Genomic DNA, 23,333 nt, shown 5'->3' with positions numbered 1-23,333 from the left:
GCGCATCAACCCTTGGTCAAAGCTCCTTAATTATAATCAAGAGCGTTGACTTCGGTCAACTAGAGAATAAATATATTTTTTTATATTTGTTATGTGTGCACATGTATTGAGTGGGGACGCCCACCGTGACTAGAATTAGTCCACAATGTGTTATTTGCATGCAAAGCCCTAACAATTAATGGGTGCCATGGTGGTGCGCTTTAATTAATTGTTGCAGGTACCAGGAAGAGTTATTTTCCTAAGCGCTACGGGAGCCTAATCAGAGTCTAGGAGGCGGTTCGCATGACCAAGTGCTTCAAAGACTCCAGAGTTGCCCTTAGTGGCATGTAACTAGGAAAGTAATGTAGAAATTGACAAGTGGCTTGTTGCCAAGAAAGGGAGCCTGAGAGATCATGTAATGATTCATTCATTCACGTTTTGGATTTATGTATTAGGCAGCTCTACGCTGAACTCTTGTAACAGATTCTCTCTTCAAGAAATAAAATACCTTCGGGGGGGTCCAGCCCGACATGTTGTCCTAGGCCCTAGTTGTGTGTGGAGAAAGAAAGAAAGAAAGAAATTTTATTAAAGGTCCACGGAAGGCCATACATGGCCTATGGGACACAAAATCATCCGAAAGGAAAATCGTAATACCGCTAAGATGCCAAAAATGGCTACAAAAATCCTAGATACAAAATGAAATGAAATAGAGTACCAAAAATGCCTAGATACAAAATGTAAAATATGAAATATGAGGAACATCGTCTTCCCTAAGGGGTCTGTGATCCAAAGAAATGATGGAAGTCATGGCCATCGACCATGCCTCCTGCCATGAGTGTGAAGATCTGGGCAAGTGTCAAATGCGCTGCTGGCGGTGCCAAGTCTCCATGGAGCAATCTCCTCCGAAAATCTGCCATCATCCTCCGTCGTCTAGAAATAAAGCGAAGGGTACGGCCTCTGTGTAAGATCATCCTGCGGTGCTGCCGGATCATGTCATATGTACATCCTCGGGGTGGAACCATCGGTGCTCTCTGGCAAGATGGGCTATCTCTGTGCTCATGGTCCTGCGCCTCGTCCTGCTCCTGATGAATAACCAGGTCTCTGGCAGGGATGCGACGGTGTGCTCTGAGGAATCTCTCTCTGTATCTGGTGATCTCCCTGATGAACAACGCTAAGCAATACTGATCCTCATACTCCATAATCCGAGAGAGAGGTCCAAATCCGTGCCCAAATAAACAGTGAAATCTGCCACGGATCTCATAATATAAAGGGCATCTGCAAACAAAGTGCTCCTCAGTCTCCACCTCCCCCATAGTGCAACAAGGGCATATCCTAGTCTCTCGCCTGGGTCTATGTCCGGTAGCTGTACGACGCATCCTGCCGGCCTCAACGTCTAATCTGTGGGAAGATACCCTGAGCTGGCCCAAGGCAATCCTGAGTGAGTGCGACATATGAACGCCGATATATCCTGGGGATATGATGAAGCCATCCTCTGAAATCCTGAGAAAATGGTCACGATATATGGCCATCTTCGTAGGAAGCTCCGTGGGATGAACCCAAGTGCGAAACGTGTGTAGCTGCAACAAATCTGCCCTGATAACCTGGCTGAGCTCATGTCGAGTGAGAGGGAGGCGAGGGGCATCTATGCTGTATCAAAATGGTGGCAGCCTATCCATATCCAAGCCCAGCGAGGTGAGCCATGTGGAGAGTGTGTGGTACCAACAAAAAGTATGACCTCTCTCCGCTAACATCTGCGAGGATGTCAGTGCTAGCCACGGTAATCGTGCTCTGCCTGCTGCTGAGTCTCCGAGCGCCCTGATCCTATGCAAGTATGTAACTGACTGAAATGCTGCATCTACCGCTAGGGGTGTAGCTCCGAACTCTGCGAACGTAATCTGATGCGGTACCGTGGGCTTCGCTCTGATCAATCTGGAGAACATGATGATCTGTAACCTCTCTACTCGTCTCCAATCTGCAACACTGAGATCTCCTGCCCAAAAGGGGCTAGCATACATGACTGCGGGTCTCACCAGCGTATCGAAAAGTAAGGACTTCGTGTCGGGATGCTGAAAATGTGACTGTGCACACTGCCTCTCGAGAAGAGCCAAGGCGGCATACCCTCTACTGATCCTATCTCGTGCTGCATGCGTCATGGTGAAGACTGGACCTCTAAATGTGGCACCCAAATATGTATACTCCCTGACTAGCTCCACCTCCTGCCCATCAAATGTGAAAGAGAACTCGCCTCTCCTATAAACCTGGTATGACGTGTTGAAGACCATGACTTTGGTCTTCCCAAAGTTTACAGACAACCCTCTGTCCTGACAAAAGCTGTGGAGTGCATGGAGATGTGCCTGTAAACCCTGCTGGGAGGAAGAAATAAGAACCACGTCATCTGCATAGAGGAGAATCGGTATCGTGGATCCTGCCAGTAAAGAACCAGGACCTACCGGATAACCGAGCTACTCAAATGCCTTCTCCTCATATGGGGGGCTTACAAGTAGAGTTAGCTGGTTCCCGCGTAGTTACACGAGAGTGGAGCATTGATATCTAACAGAGCTAATGTTTGGTTATTTTCTTTATCTTAGCTTAGTATTTATATATTGATTAAATCTAATGAGCTAATATTTGGTTATTTTTTGATGCAGTATAATGATATCTTGATTTCTTGTAAATTTTGCAAAGTGTGTATATATCATAGATTCCCTTCTTTCTACATGGCTCAACAACACTAAAAAGTCACTAGAAGATATTTGCACTTGGTTGCAAACTCTCAATATGGACAAGGTACGAGTTATCATTTTTCCATATAATGAGACGTAAGTGACACGGAAACCTCATATTTACTTTTGCGAGATGTAAGATGGAGTCAAATAATAAAGATTCTTAATTGGTCATGTAGGAAACATTGGAGTTTGGTAGCTTTGGACCTACAAGCCAATAAATGCTATTTTGCCAATTCAATGCCAAGATGTCATGGCAATGTGTTAGAGTAAGTATATAACTTTCATGATACACTTACTCTTAATGCACTGTAAATTTCATGGTATGTATCTTTTGCGATGCACTTATTCATTCCCTTGTATGTTATGATGGATAGGTCCACATCAAGGTTAATAAGTGCAATTGAACAAGTCACAAACTATGATGGTGACTTGCAAGAAGCAATGGATTTACAAGGATACGAGGTTGTAGAGCAAAATGATCCATATAGCTATGGGTGGAGAGTGTGCTACAACTGCAAGTTGTTCCTTGATGAAATATTTGATGTGAAGGGCTCACAATCCTCAATGTCTACGTATTCCGATGTAGAACTATATACATTTGTGGCTCATAGTGTTCGATTCATAATCGCTCAATCTCCAATTAAAATAATTGAGACACCCAAGTCTGCATCTCTCAAGGAAGTAGAGACTCAATATACTCCCAATATCTGTCCCCAAATAAAAGGTACTTTATCTGAGGTCAGATCAGTCAATGGCGATACTATTCCGGAATATCCTTTGATATGCCTTCTATAAAACTGGACAAATCCCAAGAATGATCGCAACGCGGTCAGACTCTGAGGGATTGGCCAAGTTAGTATCGCAGCCACTTTCTTTGGATCCATTTCTACCCCCTGTGGAGTAATTATGAACCCTAAATACTCAAGCCTAACCATACACAGTATAGTTTTCTTTTTATTCACATAAAGACTGGCTTTCCTCAAAGTACTGAACACTATCCTTAAGTGTTCACAATGCTCAGTAACACTTTTACTGAATATCAAGATATCGTCAATAAAATGTACTACAAACTTTCTGATATACGGACGTAGTAAATCGTTCATAAGCATGACGAAGGTCGCTGGAGCATTGGTAAGTCCGAAGGGCATTACCAAAAACTCATAGTGACCAAAACCTGCTCCTGAAAGCGGTTTTATGCACATCCTCGGCTCTAATCCGGATTTGATGGTAGCCGCACTTAAGATCTATCTTGCTGAAAATCACGGCTCCATGTAATGCATCTAGCAAATCATCAATCCGAGCCATTGGATACCTGTGCTTAATAGTGATATTATTCAATGCTCTGTAATCTATACAGAGGCGAAACGTATCATCCTTTTTCCTCTTTAATATCACTGGTGAAGCAAAAGGTGAGAAACTTGGTTGAATCTGCCCCAACTTGAGGTATTCTTCCAGTTGCCTACGCACCTCCGCTTCTTCAGCAAAACTCATTCTATAGGGAGGTCTATTTACAGGTTCTGCCCCCGGGATCAGTTCAATCTTATGTTGAACTTTCCGCTCTGGAGGTAACCCATAAGGTAGTTCATCCCTAAAACATTCAGAGAACTCCTCTGTTATAAGATTAGCCAGCTTGGCCATCTCACCACTTTGCGTAACATCAGTGCTAGCCGAAAACTCATCCACCGGCTCTACCGATGCTGTGCAAAGGAATAAAAACTCAACTTGAGCCTTTCTGATTTCCATCACGGAAACCAACGGTCCCTGAGGTATATCTTTTTCACCTCGTAAGACATAAAGCACATCATTCATCTTGAATTGATATACGTGCTTTTTCCAATCAATGGCTGGATTCTTCCTAGAATGCCACGCCATTCCCAGGGCTATATCTGCATGAGCAAGCTTGGTCATTTCAAAATCAAGCTTCTCAGCATAGTCCTGAATCCGAAGCTCCAACTGGGTAACCCTTTGGTCCCATACTTCAGTTGAACTTCCATCAGCCATCCTGACTGTATACGCATAGTCAGATGGACTTGTCTTTAGTTTCAGCCTCTTCACGAGCTTGGAGTTAATTACATTGTGAGTTGACGCCGAGTCAAACAACACAATGACATCATGATTGGCCACTTGCCCTTTCATTTTAATTAACTCCGTATCATTAAAGGCCGTATACCCCGTTGCTGCGGGCTTAGATAGGATGTTATCAGGTGCACTCGTCACTAACTTAGCAACAGATACACATAACAAACAAGGTACTAACCTCTGAGAAGGTCCCGCCAGTTACATCTGCATATGTTCCGTACTGAGACTCTCCTGCATTTCTACGTCGCATTCAGATATTATCATATTAGCCGTGCGACGGTCTTTATTCAGTGGACAATCCTTCCACTGATGTCGCTGAAGGCAGCCGAAGCACAATCCTTCTTTCCTAGCTTTCTCCTTTTGTTCAGGGGTCAACGAGGACTTTGACCAAGCCCAGGCTGCCATTGGAGTTATTTTCCTTTTCACCCCAACGGTGGTACTTGTTTTTACTGGTCCCTCAACCGGCTTCACCTACTTGGTTTGGCCACTTGGCTGCGAGACACTTGTCTTTGAAACCCATTTCCTCTGAAATCCCCCTTTTCTCGGGTGCTCATACTGAGTTCCTGCCTGCACAAATCCACCAGTGCCTCTGGCATCCTCATAGTTCAGGGCTACTGCTATAGATTCATCTAGTGTAGTCACATATTTAGCCCGAACTTCCATTTTGATCTTGTCGTTCAGTCCATAGATATAGTCTTTAAACTGAACCGACATAGGGAGAGGGTCTGTTATTTTCATGACACATTCTCTGAATTTGTCAGTGTACTCTGCCACTGACAAGCTCCTCTGACGAAGATTTCTATAAGCATCCCAAGCTCGGGATTCTTCATCAGGTGGGAGAAAGTGTTTCTTGAACTCAGCTTTAAACCCTTCCCAGGTGGTTGGAGCAACTTGATCCTTCTGTTGCTTTATCCACCATCTGTCCGCTGCCTCAATAAACAGGTGTGTGGCCTCGCGGATTTTCTTTAGATCGGATCTAATCTCACAAATGGCGAAGGCTTCTTCCCACTTGTGCAACCAAACCTCGATCACATCAGAGCTGCGCTCGGTCATCCGACCAGCGTACTTCTCCGGTCTATAATTAGCAATATTAGGCACTTTGACCCTTGCGCGCTCTAAGGAATGTACACTGGGCTCTGGCTCAGCTAGAGCTTTGCCCTTATCAATCCTAGACGGTCTAGCCGACAAGGCTTGCACCATCTCCCTAATCTCATTTTGACCAGCATTCACTTGAAGTTGCTGGTTCATAATCTGCTGCAAAGCATCCTCTAATATCGAAATCCTACCAATCAAAGTAGGTGCTGCCTGATGTGACATCTGTTGTGTAGACTGTACTCTAGACTCGCTAGGATTCACTCTTGAATTCTGTCCTTCTGCTTCCATTTGTTAAAAAGGGAAAAAAAAAAAGGTTTTTTTTTTTTTCTTTCTCCTCCTTTTTCTTTTTTTTCTTCTCCTCCTTTTTCTTTTTTTTCTTTTTTTTTTTAAATTTAATAAATAAGATAAACGACAATCCCTGTTGTATAGAACGAATTAACTGCAACTCAGAATTTTTTTATTTTTTTATTTTTAAAAAGAGGAAAAAATGCTCCCTGGAATCTCCACGCGATCCGAGTTCGTGCGCTCCTGACTTTCGCGGTTATGATCTCTCTTTGCAAATTTTTGACGCCTGCGGGTATCCTTCTACAAGTTGCAATTCCTCCTCAAGCATACGGATTTCCTGCTGGAGACGCTGTAGCTCGGCACGCTTGCGGTGCCTGCCGTACACATCTGGGGGGGGTGTGCGGGGTCTAGGAATGGGAACAGCTGACGAAGAAGCCGTAATCTAGTGGTGAGAAGTCTGCCATCACGTGTGCGCTGATCGACAAAGCCAAGGGATGTTGGGAAAAAACTTTGGGTCTTTCGTGGCCGTCATTCCGGTTCAGATTTCATCGTCGCCTCCTGCTCCGCTATCCCGCTCTCAGCTAGGATCTCTCGGGACTCGCTCCCTGCAACTCAAGGACTTTCTTGTCAACGCCTCACGGGCTTCCGTCGACATATTTGACACTCACGTCGCTAGCAAAGGTTCCTCGTCACGGACAGCCAACAATCCTAATTCGTCGTAGATCGTGCACGTCGCTCATCACGTATCCCCTGATCCTCCACCCGCTGTCCGTCACAAATCGATGGGTTCTACCCTTACCTTCGCTCTGATACCAAATGTAAAGTTCTTCTTACTACTCGTCGTTGCTCACAAGATAAATCTCTCCACGTCGCTGGTAATTATAACGGGCGATGGCTTTTTTTTTATTCCTCCCAGCCAACTCTCCGGGACCTGATGCGTCATATTACATATATCTATCGTTATTTTTCTTCATCCTTATCCCTGAGACCCTCAATTCCCTAGATAGTTCCTGGCCACATGTCTTCATTTTAGGCCCCTTCTTAGATGCATCCTTTTTTTACCCCTCTCTTGGAGTTCATTTAAAAACAATTGCCCCTTGGCAATTTGCACATTTAGATGCACCTAGGCCCTAGCCCTATTAGAACTACCTAGTCAATGCCATTACGCCCTCACCTAAGACCTTGGCAGTTACTTCTCTTGACCATTTAATTACGCACATTAACTATTACAAAAGTTGGTCGTCTAAGAGAAAATGCCCACCGATCTATCCGAGGTCATGCTATCTCGGCTAGAGCATAACAATTTCGAGTGCTTGTGATGATCTATGGGAAAGATAAAATAAGATTTCTGACCGTGGTCACTTTGTGGGTGGTTGTCCGACGAGTTGTAGGATTGGATGCAGTATGAATCTGAATGCTTTGTGAGCTTGAGCTGAGCTTGAGCTCAGTCAGTAGGGGCTTGTGTTGGGCTGTGTAGTCTTTCCCCTCTTTCAAAGAGTCTGTGTGTGTTCTAGTCAGATTGTGTGGGAGATTGACTTGTTATTTGTGTGCTTTGGAAATCTGCTTTGGAACTTGGTTCATAAGCTCATCATCTACGAGCCCACATTGCAGCTGATCCCTAAGAAGTCTCACCTATCTGACGTGGTGAAGTGCATAATTCCTGGTTGTCTTTCTATTTTTTCCTTATCAACGTGGTTGCAGATGCCTTATCCCATATGTGGGCTTGCAGTTTGTTTGCCATTTCTACCATCTATTAGGAGTGGATTCGTGCTATTTAGGAAGAATACATACAGGATTCTAAGGCAGCTTCCGTATTTGTGGAGTTATAGAGGCCATCGAGCTAGAGGCATGCTGAATTTAAGCTGCATAATGGGCTGTTGTGGTGCAAGGACAGAATTTATTTGGTGCCAGATTCAAAGTACCGACTGCTGGTCTTACAGGAAATGCACTCATCTCCTATGGTAGGACATGCGGGTATTACTAAGACATATGAAAAGGTCAAATAGAGCTTTATCTGGGATGGCTTGTGGCGGGATGTAGTTAAATTTGTCAGTGAATGTTTGCCCTGCCAGCAAAATAAAGTGGACAGCCAGTTACCCACGGGTCTCTTGCAGCCATTACCTATTCCAGAAGGCAAATGGACTCACATTGCTACGGATTTCATCACAGCCTTCCATAGAGCGGGGATGGGATAGCATTTTTGTGGTGGTTGACAGAATGACAAAGCAAGCCCATTTCATACCCACTAAGACCCGTTATTCAGCATCACAGGTTGCTTGGCACTTCATCGAGCATGTTTTTAAGCATCATGGTTTCCCTCGGGAGATTGTCAACGACAGAGATGCAAAATTTATGGGTCACTTTTGGCAGGAATTATTTACAGTAGTGGGTACTTCTCTTACACCTAGCACTGCTTACCACCTTGTGACGGATGGACAGTCAGAAAGGGTGAATAAATGGCTGGAGGAGTATTTGAGGCAATTCTATCATGACACACAGAAGTCTTGGGATAAGTGGTTGGCACTTGCTGAATTTTGTTACAACAGTACAGAGCACATCCCTTTTGAGGCTATGTATGGATGCACAGTAGGTATGCCATCTTTAGTTGCAGACATGGCTGTGAAAAATCAGCAAGCAAGAAATGACTTGGATAGTATGGATGCCCTTCTACAATTGGCTAAAAAGAATATGCAGGATGCCCAAGCCAAGCAAAAGAAGTATGCGGATGAACACAGGAGGTATCTGTCTTTTGAAGTAGGGGATTATGTGCACTTACGCCTCCGTAAGAACCGTTATGCCTTGCTGAAAGGTAACACCAACATGAAGCTTGCTCACAGGTATTACAGTCCCTATAGGATCATCCGCAAAGTTGGCGAGGTGGCGTATGAGTTGGAGCTACCTAGGACCTCTAGGATGTTGGGAAACTTAAAGGAAAGCATGGAGTGAACACAAACTGAGAATTCTTGCTTATGGAATGAAGAAAGGTGAGGTCCTTAAGTAGGCACTTCTTACATGATCACTGACATCACTGATGACCTCTGAGCTCCACAATCATCTCCTCAATCTACTCCTAGATTCTCTCAATCATCCTATGTGGCTTCTACCACCACCTAACAATGCTTATGGGCACCTAACTGTGCCTCTAGCACACACACATAGAAACCAAGGTGTGCCTGGGGCATACACCTTGAGATATCCCATCATACCCCCCCTCAAGGGAATGCCTCAGGCTATGTCAAGGATACATCTAGTCTCATAGTTTCTCATGCCATCTCATGGTGGTCAAGGATAAATCTATGGCAAGGTTCTCATGCTAGCAAGGGGTTCCCAAGGGTGTGAAGTAAACAAAAGGGATACAAAAGACCTTCCAATGGTTATCTCCCCTACATGTACATGCGCACAATGTCTGCAGGAGGTACCATGGAGCAAAACACATACACATGGCCTACATCATATGGTGACTAGAGGTGTTTACAAAACACAATAGTTTATTTCATTCATTTTGGAGGACTATCTAGGCTGAGTACCTTGACTCAACATAAAAAAGAGAGATCTGGAGCATATATGGAGATGATTCAAAAAGCATAATCTTCATAGGATGCCTCATCTTGTGGAAGCACATCAACTGAAAGTAGATTGGCAGTTTCTGACTTTGTGGTTGCTTCCTTTTTGGCTCTACAAAACTTTTCATGTTGATTGTTTTTGCCACAGTGTTTGCATGGATTGATCTTGAAGCAGTCTTTTGAGAGGTGATTAGTCTTCCCACAATGTTTGCAAGGTGAAAACTTGCCCTTCTGAATTTTTATGGCATAGGCTTTGTCATTGCCTCTCCGGAGTTCCATGTGCCTTTCTTCTTCTTGAAGAGCAGAAATAAGACATTCAAGATTAGGATTAGGAAGATTTTTCAAAGTGGTAACAACATGATCATAATATTCAGGCATACTCTTGAGCAACACTGCCATTGCATCATCTGTAGTGATTGGAGAGTTGATAGAAGCAAGTTGAGTCATGAGACTCCGCATGTAATTGACATGGGTAGCCAAAGGAGTGCCACTAACCATCTTCAATTCAAAGAAAGCAATCTTAAGTGACAATTTTGAGATGTGAGAGCTAGCACCAAAAATAATGTCAAGCTTCTGCCAAGCTTTTGAAGGAGACTCCAAGTCAAAGATGTGATGAATATAGTCATCTCCTAAGGCAAGAGCAATGATTCATCAATGCAAACTTAACCTTTATCTGCCATGTGTGAAAGCCCTTACCATTGAACTTATCCATATTCAAGATGGTAGCCATGAGAGGGTCTGACCCAAAATGGGCAGTGTCTACTCTCTTACAAGGCTAGAAAGAGTTGAAGAGCTTCAAAATACAAGCATTTAGAGTAGCAAAGGCTTGCAACCAAAATCCATACTACAAATCAATGATGCTTTCACTTGCATGCTTCATAGAGGTGACTAAATGAAAGTATTCCAAGAAAATCCAGGTATAGCAACTTGAGAAAGTTGTAGCCACAGTTGTACTGATGCTTTTCAATACTTTAAAACCTCAGAAATGCTAAAGTAGCATCTAATGTAGCATCAAACTCATAATCTTGTCAAAAACTGTCCAAAACAGAGGCCTGAACTTGGAGGGCTTGTATCTCACTCTTCAAAGCAAAGAAAACAGGGCTTTCTGAAGCAAAAGAAAGCTCATATACCAGAGAAGATCCAGCACAGAGGTTGGGCAAAATGGCGCGCGATATTGCTGGCTGGAGCGTCGTCAAAATCGACTGGTTTTTGGCTCTGTTCTCCTTGAATATGCAACCATTGCTGCTCAGATTTCAACACAAGATAGCCCAAGGTATGGAGAAGCTTCCCCTGAAAGGAATTAGAGAAAGGTGGAGTAGACACAGAGAAAATGCAGAAGACAATTTTGACGATTTTCGTGGAATGGCGACTAGCAACGACGACCTTTCTTCAATTGCTTGCAGGTGGAAGTTCGCCCATATGAGGGGTATCTCTAGCAGGAAGGGCTTGGAGAATGGCGGAGAAACGAGGGAGAACAAGCTCTAGCAAGATTTGGGAAGAAATGGTGAAGATGAAGAAGAAGAAGATGGAGAAGAAGAAGATGATGTGGCACAAATGGGCTCAAAAAGGATCAAAGGGCTCTGATACCATGTTAGGGAACTGAAAGGAAAGCATGGAGTGAACACAAACTGAGAATTCTTGCTTATGGAATGAAGAAAGGTGAGGTCCTTAAGTAGGCACCTCTTACATGATCACTGACATCACTGATGACCTTTGAGCTCCACAATCATCTCCTCAATCTGCTCCTAGATTCTCTCAATCATCCTATGTGGCTTCTACCACCACCTAACAATGCTTATGGGCACCTAACTGTGCCTCTAGCACACACACATAGAAACCAACGTGTGCCTGGGGCATACACCTTGAGATATCCCATCATAGGATTCATAATGTTTTCCATGTGTCCTTGCTGAAGCCACATGTCGGACAGCATGTCCAAGTCCTTTCTGAGCTACCACCTATGGATGAGGAGGGCCACATACTCTATGTTCCGGAGCACATCATGGGTTTCAGGGATCACGTACTCCCAAACAAAGTCTACACCGAGTATCTTATCAAATGGCAGGGACTCCCTGAGGATGAGAACTCATGGCAGCCAGAGAGCATTGTCCAGGACAACCCCTATCTCCTACCGGGCTGACTATTATTTGCTGTTTGCTGCACTATTTAACAGCCTACATATGAAAATTTGAGGGCAAAATTCTATGGGAAGGGACGGCTGTAATGAAGGGGAAAAAGAGGCCAAGTTAGAGGCCCTTTAGGTGGAATATGTGGGGGGACTATATAAGTCTCCATCCACCCCCTACTATCTACTTTTTGATGTGACATCTAATCCTATCTACTCCCTCCTCCTTCCTCCTACGTGCTACCTACGGTCAGGATTGGTACCAACTGGACCACGGAGATCACGAGCACTATAGGGGTCAAACAGGGATGTCCCTTGTCACCGACTCTATTTGGCCTCTACATCGACGAGCTCGAGACCACCATCAGGACACTCGGAGGTGCAAGCTGCTCTCTTGTGGAGGCTGTCATCGAGATTCTCTTATACGCAGACGATGTAGTACTACTATCCTCCTCTGCTACTGGTCTTTATAGCGACACCTGGATGGACTTCAGATCTTCTATGATACCCATGACTTGAAGGTCAACCTTGGGAAAACCAAGGTCATGATCTTCAACACCTTCCGACCCGCTATGCACCGAGAGCAGTTCCTCTTCACCAACGACCCTGTTGAGATAGTCGACTCCTATACATACCTGGGCGTTGTATTCTCAGGCCCGATCTTCACGATGCGCCCGGCCATGCAGGCCACGATCAGCCGAGGCTAAGCCGGTCTTGCCAGACTGGAGCAACAGTGCTACCACTCTCGCTTTCAGGACCCGCGGACCAAGTCTCTTCTTTTTTATTCCTTGGTCCGCCGAGCAGGCATGTATGGCAACCCATGGTGGGGGGCCGACCTTTCAGACATAGAGTGGGCACGCGTTGAGGGCCTACAGATACTGATGTTTGCTCGGATGATCCACAGCAAACCATCGGTACCTCATCAGATCATCTTAGCAGAATTCGGCGCCTCACCAGTACAGCTTGATGCGACCTTCTAGGCTATCACTTATCTACACAGGGTCAGGGACTTCAGCTCCTCTTCTGACGGTCGCCTCCGCCTACCCTGGCTAGCCTTATCCTCCTCTATGGCCTTATCCGCTGATGGGGACCAGCGATGTTGTTATATACGCCTTTCCAGCTGGTTCACCCGACTGGGCCTCGACATTGACCGGTTGCCTCCTTTTCAGTATAGCCTCGACGCTCCACCATCCCCTTTCTCTCCCACTGACCAGGAGGTCAACCAGATCATCCGAGAGGACCTGCTCCAGTTTCACACTTGGAGGACTTGGTTTCTTCATCCCGAGCTTCCTGTGAAGCTCGATTGCTATCGCTCCCGAGCTTCCTGTGAAGCTCGATTGCTATCGCCGACACTGCCTCCAGATCTCACAGGAGGGTTTCATCACGCCCCCGGGCTATACACAGATTCATCTACCGCATGCGCTCCGCATTTCACTCGGCCAGTTTAGGGTTTTGTCACACCGATTACGGATCGAGAGCAGACGCGCAGAGGGTATCCCACGAGAGGGCCGCATCTGCCAACTTTGCGACCTGCAGGAGATCGAGTCACAGGAGCACTTTGCTTTCAGATGCCCTATCTATTATGCCATCCGAGGCCGGTACCACTGCCTATTCCGCGACGGATTTGGCCTCCTCACACGCATGCTGTAGTTCCCGGACCGAGATGCATCTCTCCGGGCATGACAGCATGCGTAGCCCACACAGCGTGAGGACACTCAGCGCCACATCACTGATTTCTTCCAGTCACAGGATACCTCTCCTTAGTCTAGCCGATGACGCGGACGTGAGCGAGAGTCAGAGCCACAATAGCTACGCTAGCAGACAGACTCACACATCCGGGTCCATGACATCCCTTCTATGCTCTCAGCCCGCCCTACCGGGGTCATTGTCGCTCTTGTTCTTCAACATAGGGCCACCCGCCGCCCCCGACGACCGAGCTCGACTAGGCAGCGTGACATCAGAGGCCAATCATCCATCGCAGGGTTTTTTCAACCTCCCATTTGACGGCCCCTCTATAATTGGCCTCTGACGATCACCACAGGCATATATATAGATTTGTATCTCCCCCCTTGTGCTCCACTTTTTGTGCCATTTTTTGTATCATCTAGAGATATATACACATTTTTTATACCAGGACTAGACACACCGTCCTTCATAAATTTTTTGGAGAAACGGTTGGCCGTTGTACTAGTTATCTTTAGTCTCATAGGCCTTCAGGGTCTCCCGAAGACTTTAATAAAATTTCTTTCTTTCTTTCTTTCTCCCAATCTCTCTCTATCTCTCTCCTCCCCTCACTCTTCCTCTCTCTCTTTTCCCCTACCCTTCCTCCCATTCTCCCCCTTTTTCCCTCTCCCTCCTACCCATTCTACTCCTTTCTCTAATCTGCCCTTTCCCCTTTCATTACACATATGCCCATATATTGGGAAGTTCGTAGTACATTTCATTAATGATATTTTAGTTTACAGTAAAAGTATTGCTGAACATAGGGAACACTTAAGAAAAAATTTTAATACTTTGAGACAAGCTAGTCTCTTTGTTAGCAAAAAAATTGTGTTGTGTATGGATAAGTTGAAACAATTGAGATTCATTATAACTCCTAATAATGGGGTTAAAATGAATCCCAAAAAGGTGGCTTTCATTTTGATGTGGCCAGCATCAAAGAATACAATAGCTTTGCAATCATTCTTAGGATTTGTTCACGCTTATAGAAGACGTATTAAGTGCATTCTAATATTGTCTCACCATTAACATAGTCAATATCAAATAAAGTATTGGGGAAAGAATTAAGAAGAGAGTTCTTAACACTGTAAAGAAAGCCAGTTGCTCAAAAGACATTGTCAAAGATTGTTGATCCTCGAACACCATTTCTCCTAGAGACCTATGCAAGTGGTCATGCTGTAGGAGCGGGTTTATTACAAGAGGGAAGGACTCTTGCCTTTCAAAGTAAGAAACTTTCTCCCTCTTGCAAAATCAGCAAACTCATGAGCAAGAGTTGTGTGATGTTATTCATGCTTTGAAAGCATGAATACATTATTTATACGGTTCAACATTTTATGTCAATGTCAACCATGACACTACGAAGCATTTTTGTAACAACCAAATTTGTGTGGCTAAGGGCAGGGGCAGTGCGAAGGGGAGTGCGTGGGTAGGCGGGAGATGGGAGTGCGGAGGCAAGCGGGGAAGCATTAATAGAAAGTTATTTTCTCTGGGGAAAATTTGTCCATATCCTTTAGCCTAAGGCCTTTTACAATCATTGGACATACCATCACGTAGATGGGACGGATGTAGGACATGCATTTTCAAACTTCATCACTTTGCCATTAAATGTATAAGGGCCTTCATATTTGTTGCCAAAGCCAGCAACCTTGGCAAATTAATCCTTTATCATGCACTTTAGCTTTGCGGAACTAACATCATTCCCATCATCACATAAGGCTGGAACTAAAAGCAAAAGCTCTTTTGTAGCCCTCGCACATATCTAACATTTTATAGATACTTCACACATTTTTCATGTGAATCCAACACCGGAAATGTGCCATTCCCTTTAATATTCAACTTATAGACATTATCAATCTCCAAATGCCATTTACTGGACTTAAAAATTGATTGAAACCACTCTTTACTACTTGTCATATGCTTGCTAGCACCTAATTCTATCAACAAAGAATTAGAGGTGTTGGTGTTTGAGAAATCCATAAGATGAGAATTAAATCAAACAATAAGTTCCCAAGTAGATGACTTCTTCTTTGTTAGAACCATTTCAGCCTCAACATGGTTTTTTCCTATCTCTTTTTTAGGAGTTTTTTGGGCCCATTTTGAGGGCTTATTTATGTGCACAGCATGTTGTATTTCTGCTTTGAGCTGCTCTCACAGGTTTTGTTCATACTTAATAGAAGTCTTTTTCATTGGAAAAAAAAGAGTAGGCAGATCTCATCTGCTAACATGAGAGCTTCCCAAAAATTCCATGATCTTACCTCCTTCAACATGCATTCTACATTCCTTGAGGTAAACCCTTGTAAAATCTGAATTCCACTTTCCATAGAATAACACATATTTGCTGAGATCCTTCAGGTTTACACTATTTTGCTTGAAGATAGAAAACATAGATCATAAGGTGTGTTATAAATGACAAGGAATCTTTTATGATTGATCAAATAAATTATAGATAGGGTAAGAGTTTTGGGAAAACATGAAAATTCAGGTATGACAATATACAAATCTTAGTCATGTTCCCTTTTTTCTGAAAAAAGGGTGGCACAGGCGGGTGCAGGGAGCAAGAACAAGATTGTACCTCACTAAGACAAAACAGATCCATCAGTGCAACAAGATTTGGCATATGTTCTGCACTAATACGCTTGCTCCCATAAGCTGCTTCAACTTCTTCTTCACTAATCTGTTCCCAAAACATTTCAAGATCAAACCTTAGCAGTCGTATGTACAAAAGAAAATGGGGATAGATGACACCCTGGAATTATTCTATGAAAGACATAAACAGACCAGAAATGGAAACATCAATTGAACACAAAAATCCTAAATGGTATTGTTTTTTCAAGCCCATATGTGAATTATGAATTAAGCAGATATTTCTCAATGTACAACAGAGCACCACTTGACCATAAGCATTACAATTGCATGAGATATATAACTGTAACCAAGTAGGAGCACTAGGCTTTGCTCAACACATTTCATCCTCGAAACTGATAGCACATACACTGCATCGCACATCTTCTAGACTATGGCAATCTAAATCAGTAAGGATACAAAATTAAAACCACCAGCTCCTAGATAAGCAAGGATAAGCATTCACTAAACAATCCGGATATGTCCATGTAGGGGGAAAACGGGACATTTAAGCTTACCCTTCGGCGTCCAAAAAAGCAGCCTTCAGGTTCAACTGAATGGAAAAAATCAAGTTTCAATAGATAACCCTTTCTTTTATCATAGTAAAGTCCTCTTATTGGAAATCCTTTGTCGTATACAAACTTTAAGCAACTTTCTGGATATCTGTGCTGCCCATCCACAAATCCCAGAAGCAGAAATGCATCAATTCTGAGATACTATGTCTTGCAAAGTTCTAGTAATGTTTCAACATAAGCCACAAAAAGCAAGAGCTCTCTTACTTCTTTCACAAGATGTTCCTTTGCAAGATCATATATTAAATTCTGTAGATCTGCAGTATAATGTGCCAACGTGTAGTCGTAATCAAAACCATATACGCTGATTCTGTCAAGTCTCAAATTGTGATTTGCATAAACCCCTATGAAAGAAAGGGTTGAAATTAGATTCCTGCCACAAACCAAAAGCACAGATCTATGCTAATACTACAGACCAAAAGCACAGATCCTATGCTAACACTACAAACCAAAAGCACAGATCCTATGCTAACACTACAGACCTGAATGAATGCCACAAACCAAAAACAAAGCTCCTATGCTAACACTACAAACTACAGTATTAGTGCCACACTCAAGAGAAGGAACAAACTATAGTTTATGATTGCTGCACACAAAAGGAGGGACAAAATAAGGTAAGGAAATCTCAAAATGTGGAACAATGAAGAGCAGCAGTTCTTCAAAAAAAAGCAAGCTCAAGAATAAGAAATTTATCTTCTTAGAGGAAAAGTTTAAGGTTTGGAAAGTCCCATCATATGTGGTAGTCTGTATCATTGAAATGGGTGAGTTGAGTGCAAAAGTTAATCGAAGAGAAATTTTAAGTCTAAAACCATTTATAAAGCAATGGAACAGGTCTTCACAAAGCCCATATAGAGAAAGGGATTCACATTTTCAAGCTACCAAAACATACTGTACTCATTTTGTCACATAAAGCCTAATCACATCAGAGTCACGCAATATTCTCTTCCAAAAAAACATCAATGAAGCATTATTGACCAAAACAACAGACTTGGAGCCATATCTCCGATTTTCTTAAAGCATGAACAATGGCAAAGAGTTATTTTCCATGTGTGGGATATATAACCTAAGCATCAATCAATTTATTACTCTCGAATGCTACAAGGTTCCCATCCCAAAACAACGCTGCTCCAACAGCAAAGTGATGGGCACTCGTCTCAACCACAAAAAGTTTAGTTGGGTTAACAATTTGCAACATGGACGAAGAAGAAACAATTTGTGGATGGCTTCAAAACTTTAATGAAGCTCCTCTGTCCTGGTGACATGTTCAAAATGTCATTACCTTTCTCCACTCCCTTTAAATGTTTAGACAAGGATAAAGTAATGCAAGCATATTGTCTCATAGCATTATGGAAAACTCATGAATCCTAGGAAGGATCTCACTTGTCGAACTATCTAAAATATAGACCATTCAACAATAATTACATCTTGTTATGACGAATATATGCCCACACATATCTTGTCATAATTGATATATGCCCCATGAACTTAACTCGGCACAAAGCACTTCCTGTTTGAAGCTAATCAAAGCAATTCTACGTGTTCTTGCCATGATCCACTAAACGCTAGTATATCATCCAAAAAGACATTAAAAACTTTCCCAGATAGGAATGAAAGATATCATTCATCATCTGTTGGAAAGTTTCTGGAGCATTATTCAATACAAAGGGCAAGACTTCTTTCTCCCCCTAGAGAAAAGAACTACTATTAATGCTTGAAAAAACCCACCATACAAATCAGGAATCTGAAAGGCGCTGATCATGGGGAAAAGAGAAAAAACAACTGCCTGTCAAAAAAAAAACAGCTTGTTTCCAGAGAGCCCGGCTCATTGCCTAGGAAATATGTGGAACATGGGCTGACCAGGGTGGAGGTCTCTACATCCAGTGAATACCTTGCCCGTTAATGACATGAAAGATACTTGCAGGCCAAGCCTTGCAGGAACGCTCCCACCTTTTGGCAGCCGCTCTAGAAACTGAAGTCCCATGCTCCCAGATGGCACGCAAGATGTAGATGATATCCTAACAAATGGTGACAAGGGTGGCTGCCAGGGGATCCTAACAGCCTCCCATCATAAAACTGCAGCCGGCGACATAAATGTTCAGGCAGTGATGCTGGACACTATCTCCCAAGCACTATTCTCTAGCGATGGCGAAGGGTGCAGGTGAGAACGAGGCATCGCACCATGTGCCTCTATCTCGAAAACTCGTTCGCCCCGGATTTTGTAGGCTAGAGAGGCTGGATTAATGGAAAAGGCATGTCCTCCCTCCATCAGCCATGCAGCCATCCAGCAAGTGAAGTCTCATTCCATCCTCTACGTGTTGGCCACAATCCAAAGGGCTTCCATCGAGACCCTCTAAAGGTGAACCACTGGTGAGGCCCATTGAAGAAGAGGAACCAAAACTCGAAGATAGGGCAGAATTACTTGTTCCAAAACGTATACTATTCCATGAGGTCAGGAGTACCAAGAATCAACAGAGGTCTAGATATTTGGTAAAGTTTAGAGGATATCCTATGGAAGATGGTCAATGGTTCAATGAAGATCACTTGAAGGGTTACCCCGCACTTGTTGAAGATCATTAGAAGACACATAGATGAGGACATCTGCTTCCCTAAGCAAGAGGGCATGTCATGACATGATTATTGTATTAGATCCTAGTGGATCATTCTAGGGAATCTGGCGATTGCCCTATGGTTGTAACATTGTAAATTGGCCATTTGGATATAATAAAGCATGCACATATGCATTAGGTCCTAGGATGGCTAGGAAAGGGTAGTATCTGCATGGGTATTGCATTAGTTAATGGTAGGCACAAAACAGTCATAGGCTAAGGGTAGAATAATGGGGTATGCCCAAGGGATGTGATCCCAAAAGGCATGAGGGGTTGTACCCTCTCACATTATTCATGGTGTGTGGTATGAGACACCCACGTGGGCACCCCTCCACCCCATTTGGAGGGCCAATGCTTCTAAATTTCTGCATCATTATCCCACACATGAGCATCCTGCATTGAAGTTCGTGACAAGGATTGGCACAAAAACTTGATCCTAAGAGGCACCCTGGTCTTCGAAAACTATTTGTACTAGTGATGGGGGTCCGAGGCACCATGCAGTCCCTCCCACAATGACTCGAGGATCGCCGCCATTCGGGTTCTAACCCCCTCAGGTGAGAGAGTGCCTGCCCTTCTGACTCGGAAGGCGGCTCCAAGTCCCAAAAGACCTTGCTAGGTCACTATCTCACTATGCCCAACCAATGCGTGTCCACTTCCCCAGCATGAGTCTCTCCTACTCCCGCACCTCCGGACGCGAGATGGGTGGTTGCCTCTAAAACTCCTCCAAGGATGTGCGATTGAGTCCTCCAAACCAATTCTTCCAAATCTTGTGAGGGCTCCTCATCTGGGGGGGGGGGCTTACCCGTTACAAGAGCCTTTAAGAAAATCCATCTGTGGGATAGCTGCCACTGACCTCCTATTCCAGGAGTGTTCTTGAGAAGCCCTCATTGAAACAAGAGCTACCTTGCCCAACAAGGCTCTGTTTTGCATCTCAGTATCAATAGTACCAAGTCCTCCATGTGTCTAGAGTAGGATCACCATATGCCAAGCAACCGTAACTCTAGTATTTCTCGTAGAGTCCGAACCTACCCAGAAGAAATTGTGCATTAGGTTCCTGAGCTAATCCATGAAGCCTTTGTGAAAGCACTAGCAAAAGGCTATATACCAAGTTGTAGTGAGGACCTGATTGGCCACGAAGGTCATGCTTGCTAGAAAGAAAGAAAGAAAGAAAGAAAGATATATTAACATCCGCAGGAGGCCTCGCGGGCCTATGAGACAAAGTATGGAATCAAGTAGCTCATACAGACCATTATGGGCCGAGGCAAAGGGCAAAGGGCTCACTAAGGCCCTTGCTGAGTACTAAAATGCTATACTAGTACAAAATAGTAAAAAAAGAAGCAAAAAAGGCATGAGAGTGGCATGAAGATATCAAGTGCCTAGAGCTAGAGCCCCAAGTGCATGAACCGGCTCCACGTATCCAAGCTCCATGATGGCTCTCTGATGAGATGCAAAGAGCTCACGTACCTGCATCTGTCGGGATGTCTCCCGTGGTGATGGAGGATGTGGTCTCCTCGATCTCTGGATCTGATGGGCTATGTCAAGGGTGATGCCTCGCCTCGGTCGATCTCCCCTAAGGAGAGCTGAAATAGGTCGACCTCGATCGTGCGTGCTTTGGTCACCTGTCGCGCCGTGCACGGTCTCTGTGTCCCTTGTCTGCTGGCAGTGCTGTGTCGGCTCCCTCCACTGATCCAAATATCTCTCATGTCGGCTAGCTCCTCCTCCTCTATCCCAGAGTGCCCTGGGGCTGAGTCGAATGCATAGAAATCCGTGACCTATCTCTGCGCTCAGTCTACCTCGGTACTTTGTGGTGCGGTGGCCCCATCCTCCTGCTCTCTGATATGTCGTAGTAGTATCTCCCTGTGTCGTCGCATCTCAATCAGGTAGAACCCAACACGAACCTGGTCCTGGAAGTGGATCAGTTGTGAGAGTCCGTGCCCCTCCTAAAAAAGGCAATGGTAGCACCCTCATATCTCATAGTAGGCTAGCCAAACACATAGAAAGTACTCCTCTGTCTCGTCGACTGCCTCCATCGTACACAACCTGCAAGTCCACTGCTCTCTGGGTATGCCTGCAGCTCTCCCTGCCTCAATCCTCAACTGATGGGACGAGACCCGCCTCTGTCCAATGGCAATCCTCAGTGTGTGTGAGACTCCTCTGTCCTCCTGGGTGTAGTTTTCACAGGGCCAGTTTTCACAATGACCCATGCAGCTAGAGCATAACTCACACGAGGGCAAGGTGCCTTGGCTCGACTAGAGTGACAGTGCTTTCAGGCGCACTTCCAAGATCCACCGATGAAGTGTTGGCTTTTCGACACTCTAGTGAGGCCGACCGCCATGTATGCGGCACCTTTTTGGGGGTGTGATATTTCAGTAGCAGAATGGACGACATTCAGATGGATCGGCTTTCCCCATTTCAGTATAGCATGGATGCACCGCCCGAGTCGATCCCAAGAGATGAGATTAACTGCATCATACGGTTAGATCTCCTCCAGCTCCACACATCTCGCACTTGGGGGGGCGGGCCAGGAGTTCTCCACCAAGAGCCAGCTCTACTATGACCACTTTCTTAGAGTTTCGGAAGATGGGCTCATGTAGGACTGCACAATCTCCACTAGCTGCCTCTGGTATGTAAAACTTTGTCGGTGAAGCACTGTGTAAGAGGTGTTGAAGATCATGACCTTGGTCTTCCCAAGGTTAACCATCAAATCTCTCTCTCTGCAGAACACCTCTAGGGCATCTAGATGTCTCTATAGTCACTCTGCCGAAGATGACAGGAGGACTATGTCATCCGCGTATAATAGAATCTGTATCATCAAGTCTGCTAGTAGTGCTCCCTCGCCTCCTCGGCGGTCTATGAAATATGTAATCTCATCAATGTAGAGCCTGAAGAGAGTCGGTGAGAGAGGGCATCCCTGCTTTACTCCGATCATGCTCTCAAACCAGTTTGATAGGCCTCCTGGGACACGAACTCTCCCTCTAACGGACTCGTATAGGCTCACCACTTCCCAGATTAGAACCTCTGGAATCTACATATCTTGTAGTCTTCTGATCATGCAGGATCGCAGGACAGTGTCAAAGGCCTTCCGAAAGTCTACAAAACAAGCGTAGATTTTATGGTGTCTCGACTTCGCCTCCTAAATGATAGCCCTCAAGGTGAAGATGTGGTCGAGAGTGGAGTGTTGTCTCCGGAAACCTGCCTGCCCTAGAGCGCACTGCCCATGTGCGTCTGTATGGCTGTTGATCTCCCTCTCCAGTATTGATCCATAAATCTTGGTCAGCGTGTGGCCAATCATGAGAGTGTGATAGTTCCCAGTATCGATGGGGTCGCCTAACTTGTGTATCGCTACTATGGTGGTGGTACTCCATGAGGGTGGGAAGCCGTGACATATGGCGTGGTTGAACATCTGTGCTAGTACCGGAGCCAAAACCTCCTGTCCATGGTCAAAATGATCAGTCCGTAGTCCCTCATGGTCCTGTGCTCTCCAGTTATGAACCCGGCTGAGTGCAGCCCGCACATTCTGTGCAGTGAACAAGTGGCAAGTGGTGGGCCGTGGCATAGTGGACATATCAGGTGGTGCCTGCATCGGGACATCATAAAGGGAGCATGCATAAGTGTGCCACACACCTGGGTCTGTGATGGGTATACGTGGCTTTCCCTCTGATAGAAACCCCCAGCCAATGGTGGGATCCCCCCCTCGAAATGAACTGATCACCTCGTCCATTCTATGGATGAGGAAAGCCCGCCGCTTACGACGTGTCAGTCGTCGTGAAATCCGTTGTGCCTCGGGTGATGTCAAGTGGCCAAGGGCTCGCTCGCGTGTGAGGTGAGCTCTCATCTCTCTGCACTCATCATCATACCAAGGATTCTGTGGCATCTTCCCTAGTGAGGCGCGTGCAGATCGAGCCGTGGGGAAAGACCTGATGGCTACATCCATGACTACTGTGGAAAGGGTGTCTCAGGCA

The 23,333-nt window shown here is 44.8% G+C and overlaps 1 protein-coding gene across 1 annotated transcript in view; it reads right to left on the bottom strand.

The window, feature by feature from the left end:
- LOC147890181 (HAD-superfamily hydrolase, subfamily IG, 5'-nucleotidase) overlaps positions 1 to 23,333 on the bottom strand; it is a 125,829-nt gene that overhangs the window by 65,934 nt on the left and 36,562 nt on the right. The window contains exons 4-6 of the mRNA XM_087390684.1: positions 16,973 to 17,109; positions 16,712 to 16,861; positions 16,144 to 16,245 (exon numbers count right to left, since the gene is read on the bottom strand). Coding sequence (XP_087246810.1) covers positions 16,144 to 16,245; positions 16,712 to 16,861; positions 16,973 to 17,109 — 389 coding nt within the window. The remainder of the gene's footprint in view (positions 1 to 16,143; positions 16,246 to 16,711; positions 16,862 to 16,972; positions 17,110 to 23,333) is intronic.

The sequence above is a fragment of the Dipteris shenzhenensis genome, chromosome 19, assembly GCF_047967505.1.
Source record: "Dipteris shenzhenensis isolate YYH24624 ecotype China chromosome 19, Dip_SZ_1.0, whole genome shotgun sequence".
Taxonomy (NCBI): domain Eukaryota; kingdom Viridiplantae; phylum Streptophyta; class Polypodiopsida; order Gleicheniales; family Dipteridaceae; genus Dipteris; species Dipteris shenzhenensis.
This window is presented reverse-complemented; position numbering and strand designations above follow the sequence as displayed.